General features: G+C 40.3%; 1 protein-coding gene across 1 annotated transcript in view; it reads right to left on the reverse strand.

Moving 5' to 3' along the window:
* Positions 1-6,000, reverse strand: part of LOC140232339 (protein tweety homolog 1-A-like) — a 118,472-nt gene that overhangs the window by 24,572 nt on the left and 87,900 nt on the right. Inside the window, exon 8 of the mRNA XM_072312469.1 lies at positions 65-120. Coding sequence (XP_072168570.1) covers positions 65-120 — 56 coding nt within the window. The remainder of the gene's footprint in view (positions 1-64; positions 121-6,000) is intronic.

The raw sequence follows: 6,000 nt of genomic DNA on the forward strand, positions 1-6,000 counted from the left end.
CATGAGTACTAAGTGCTTCGCTAATACTTCTCACTGTCACACTGGCGTCGGGTAAAGTACTCACCGAGCTGAATGGGTTTTTGATGTCGTCTGAGCACTCGATGTAATATCTCAGGATTTCTGTAAGTGAATAAGACAGAAAAGGAGGGCAGTTAAATAACAAATAATGACGATACACAAAATAATGCTCTAAAGGGATAGTATAGTTTTGGTTGAGATGGGATTTGGCTTTTACTTTTTGCGAGATGATTAGAAACCGCACGAAATATCTACGAGCATACACTTCTAAGAGGAATTCAAAGTTTATTTGATGAAGATTGGTTTTGAAATGGCTAAGATATCCAAAAACGAAGTGGCCTAGATAAAAGGTTGGATCCACCTTTTATTAGGACCACTGTGTTTTGCTTTGTTTTTTGATATCTCTGACATTTCAAAACTGATTTTCATCAAATAAACTTTAATAAACTTTAATTCCTCTTAGAATTGTATGCTCTTTAATAGTTCATATAAGTGGTTCAGAATAATTTTGCAAAAAGTTAAAACCTGACTCCCCTCTCACCCAGAAATATACTATTCCTTTAAAGGGTGTGTACAGTTCTGGTCGAGGTGAGGATTTAGCTTTTAACGTTTTGCAAGATATTCAGAAACCACTCTATGAGATGTCAAAGAGCATGCAGTTCTAAGGGGTATCAAAAGTTTATTTGATGAAAATTGGTTTTGAAATGGCTGAGATATCAAAAAACAAGGTGAAACAAGAGATCCTAATAAAGTTGTGGCATGTCGCCTTTTATTATTAGCACTTTTTGGATATCTCAGCCATTTGAAAACCAATTTTCATCAAATAAACGTTGAATCCTTCTTAAAATTACATGCTCTTTCATATTTCATAAAAGGCTTTTCATTATCTCACTTTAGAATAGGAATGTTCAAAACATGAATCCCCACCTCAACCACTACTGTACAGTCCCTTTAATACACAGAATGAAAAAAAAAAAGTGTATACTGCTGTACTCTAGGGGTTCAAAGGGCAAATTCTCAAGCTCATTTTGTGAGAATTCAGCCTGGCACATATACCAGACCTCATAATCCTAACTATCTTTGAAACCTGGATGAGTCATCTTCTGTATAATGTGACACAAACTCTGCACAAAGTTTATGATGCTACAGGGCCACATAAAATTTTGGGAAAACCACATACATGGAAAAGTAAAACGGCACCACTTCCTTTTCCCTTGGTAGCCTGGATGAATAGGACGTCACCTGATGAAATCTTGTCTACAATTTTCCATTTCATTTTTGGGGCATCGGAGGTGGATACAGACTGTGACGACGTGTTTACATTGTCTAAAAGCATTGTACCATTTCTCGTACTTGCCCAAGATGGAAGCCAGGGTAAATCCGAACAGAGGCTAGAGCAATGCCACTGACGTTCACTGTCTATACACTCTGCTTATCTATTCATTTTTTTTTTAAGTCTGAATAACTTCTGGCTGGACAAATAACACAGGATGCCAGTATGACAATGAATACCATTGAATATTTCAAGAGCATAATGTCTTTTATTCAAAATATTTTTTTTTTAGTATTCAAAAACTTGACTCAAAAGAAGGAAAGAAAGATCAATTCCAACAGGAGTGCATCGTAAATCATCTTTCAATCAACCTTCTTTCCAACTAATCAATATTCTCAATCATTCTTCTATGTCTTTCGTCCTCATAACACTTGCTTCCTCTTCTTTATATCTTCATACCTTCTCTATTCTCTGTAAGGTCTCTTCTGTGCTTCATTATCAACACCTCCCCTTTGACCTATCTCCCCCCCCCCATCATTCATTAAATCCTCTACCAATCTCCCTCCATTTTCTGCATACTCTGTATATCTGCATTCCATTTTCTCTTACGTCGTCCTCTCTCTCTCTCTTTTTGACCCGTTGGGGACAAATCCCTAGTAGACTCGGGCATGCGTCTGTGGGAGATGCGTGTTGTAGCAAAATCAGTCCATCCTCAACGGGTTAATACTAGTCACTTCTGTGTTTCATTTTTAATTCTTCCTACTCCACCTGCCCCATCCCTATCATTTATCAAATCCTCCTCCATCCCTCCCCTCCATTTTTCATTTTCTTTATTTCTCAATTCCATTTGCTCGAATGTCTTCCCTCCCTCCATCCTTTCTTTTGTTTTTCCTTCCTTCCCTCCTTCTTGTCTTCCTCTCTCCTTTACAATTTTCTCTATTCCATCCTTTACTGACATGCCCCCGAGAGCTTCAAAGCTTTCTCATGACAGCCGGCCCACATCCCTTTCTTCCCATAAATATTTCATCTGCAAGCAGGAATCGCCAGTCAAATAGCACCTTTTAAACATCACATATCCCTGCCTCACTGGTTCTCCAGTGAGTGCTCCTACACGCATCATAACATTTGCATCATCCCCTGAGAGCGCATCACGGATACAGCTCTGGATTCTTAACCCGTTGAGGACGGACTGATTTTGCTACAACACGCACTTCCCATAGACACCTGCCCGAGTATACTCGGGGACTCGTCCTCAACGGGTTAAAGACCTGGTAGCGTGGGATACCATGGAGTGGGAAGGTTGGCCCAGCTAAGATATATTCGAGAATCCCTGTAGCGAATTGTGTACAGCTTTATTACTGATCTCTATGTAAGTACACACACAGCCAAAGAATCTCAACTAGAGTTGACCATTACCAATGAGCATATGCTTCAATGCTCATCATTTGCTGACCAGTGCTATTCACGGTTTTCAAATGCAGGGCCTACCCTCGCGGCGGCAGCAAATGAATTGGGCCATCCATAAGTTTCCTATAACACGCATTTGCCATAGACGCCTGCCCAAGTATTGTTGTCTTCACTGGTTAAAACAAGATTCCCAGTTTCAAATCTCCCCATGGTGACTACACCCTGGGTCAAGATGCTTAATTGACCCACAATGTCCATCATGGGACTATAAATGGGGGTACATGCCATTTGCCGATGGGTGAGGTTATGATAACCACACAGCCCACTAAGAAACAGTGCCACATGCATTGAACAGGCTATACTGGTTAAATAAAACCATGGTATTATCATTATCATCAATCATTCATCACTCACCCCACTCCTGCTACACCCCTTCAACTACCTGGTACCATCCTCAAATCATCTACCGACCTACTTCCCATATTACCCTCCCCCTTCCATTCCATCCCATCTCTTCTTCAATAAAGATATCTCCATAAAAGCTAATGTGCATGCATACAATAGCAATGATAGGGTAATGACAACAACAGAGCCCTTTGGACAAGCAGTGCTGTCAGCAAAGATGCTACCCTGGACTTAAAATAAAAACAAAAACAAACCATAGCATTGCCATTAGCATCATTTATTCATACATGCTCCTCAACAGTAACCACAATTACCATTCCATATCGCCTTTCTTCCCCCCCCCCCCCACTTTCCAGGGATGCCAACCTCGTAAACAGCAATGCAGTATTCGAGGGCTGAAAACACATCATACTTTCTTCTTTGGGGAGAAACAGTATTTTCTATGAAACCTGCAGTATTTTTGGGAAGAAACAGAACAATTTCTGCAAAAATAAGTAACAGGTGGTATCTCTGCCTCCCTCCATGAGTCTCAAAAAATGTTATTCTCTCAAAACATATAACATATTGCTGTCAGTCTTGCCCAGCAAAAATTCTCCTCCAAGGCAGCCATCTTACCCCTCTACCCTGTTCATGCAGCAAAGCAATTGAAAAATCCCACCTGTTATTTGTTTTTTTCATATTCTGTTTCTGACACTGTTTTGTTTTGCACTGACTGATGGCCGAGGAATATTTCAAGCTTACAGAGCACTGCATCTTTTGCGGCAGCTGACAAATTTCTTATGGCTAATTTTTTTTTCACTCTCAGTCAAATTCATTCACGTGGAATAAGCATCTGCAAAATGCATTGCATCGGTTGTAGTGGTCTCAATATTACGCACATACACTCCATCTCCATCAAAACCAGGGAGGAAAAAATGACCGAGATTTCACATTCTATACTTGACAGTTCTGTGTCACTCACCCCAAGTTGTTTACTGTTTTTATTATGGTTTTTATTCACACTATGTCTGGTGTTACTGTTACCTCTCCTCTCTACTGCCATAAGCATCTTGTTTGATGGAATGTGTGTGCCTGGGAAGAAGCCACTATTATCATTATTATACATTATCAGGGATTTTCTCTCATTTTTTGCGTTTTAAAATTTGACATGCAAAGGTCTGGAAGCATGAAAATTGCTCGCAAACAATATTCCTCCGATGAGGGATCACTCAGCGAATATGGCAAGAATACTTGCAAGGTCTCTTTTCTAACAGCACTCCATGTGACAAGAAACAAGTCTTCCCCAATGCTAATGTGAATAGGACATACTTCAAGAAATACATAACAGGATGGTAACATATAAAAAAAAAGTGCAAGAGAGATTACCTATTTGTTGCGGTGACGGATTGACCATTAGCAAATATATGTCTCACACAATCTATCCAAAATTCATTTCAGGATCATATACATTCAAGCATGCATCAATGAAAACTGAAAGCAGATTTATGACTCTGCTCAAATAGTGGGGTAATTTTGAAACCTCAAAAAGAATTATTGGACTTATCTCATCAGTGACAGCTTGGTCTTGTTTTTATCTCTGCAAATTTTACCCTTCGGTTTCATTGTGTGATGCTCTCCTCTAGACTTTTCAAATATGGTGGCAGACCAAACTTACATGTATATTCCAAGTAGTTCCTGAAAACTACTCACAGAAATACACACAAGCTGGCTAAGTTTTGTTAAGTTACTTCATTTTTTTTCCGGGGTGGGGTGGGGGAAAGGTGGCAGCATTATCACATGTTTAAGAGCTGCATCATCTAATTTTGTCCCATATTTGATCTAATACCCTTTCCACCTCCCACTTACTGGACTCAGTTTTTACAATCCTCCACCCCCCCCCCCCCCCCCCCCCTTGCGATGCGAGTTTTTGCAGAGTCGAGGGTGCAGGAATTGAAGAAAGGGAAGGTAAACATGACCCTCGGTTGTCCACTTGTTGACATAGTTTGGGAGCTTGGAAAGGTTTGGGAGAGTCAAACGTGCGTTTTCACTCACCTTTGAGAGGGAGCGCTTTACAAGCTTCCACCCTCACCGGGGAAATCAGAGTGGAAAGCACAGAGTGGTAATCGGAATTGGAATCATGAGAAAGAAACAAGAAGGAGAGCTCGGCAGGAAAACTAACAGATGGCCCATTACCGTGTCTGCCACGTTCAGATTAACAGACCCAAATGTTTGATTTGTCAATATGTGTTTGCTGGGGTGAGGGCATGATGGGGGTGAGAGTACAAGAATAATACTGAGCAGATATCTTCCTTGAAATATGCCATTAAAGTGTAGAGTGTAAGATGTTTAACAAACTACACTGAATGTTACCAAACACAAACAAATTCCCACCCAATCAAATCTATCCATAACACCACAATGTTATAAACTACAAATTGTGTGTCTGTAATGTATCTTATATTACGTCAACATTACACATTCCTTTAATCCTTGTTGTAATTATTTAGCCAATGCACTGATTACAGTAAAATGTCATTGAAACGAACCCTCTCAAAAAATGACAATAAAAGGAAGTCCCTAAATCAACCTTGATGCAATGGAGCATGTATTGCGTTACACCTGCTCCATTGACACACAGTACGAGTCAGTTCATCCACAACGTTGGCGGGCTCTCACCCGCCGCCGAGACTGTCTTCCCCTGGATGATGGGAAATGATCTATGATACCTATTAGCTGGGCTCACATGCCTCATTACAAATCTAACCACTGCATCACTCATCTCGCTGTGCAAGCATATACAAGAAAGATACTTTTTTGGAAAGTGCACCCAGTTGGTGCTATCAGTGCTGTTGGTTTTGTTTAAGTGCTGTTCATGGCTGCTGTTTCTACAAGCTCTCTATTTTTATTTTAAATCTACT

This window comes from Diadema setosum, chromosome 8 (assembly GCF_964275005.1).
Source record: "Diadema setosum chromosome 8, eeDiaSeto1, whole genome shotgun sequence".
In the NCBI taxonomy this organism is placed as follows: Eukaryota; Metazoa; Echinodermata; class Echinoidea; order Diadematoida; family Diadematidae; genus Diadema; species Diadema setosum.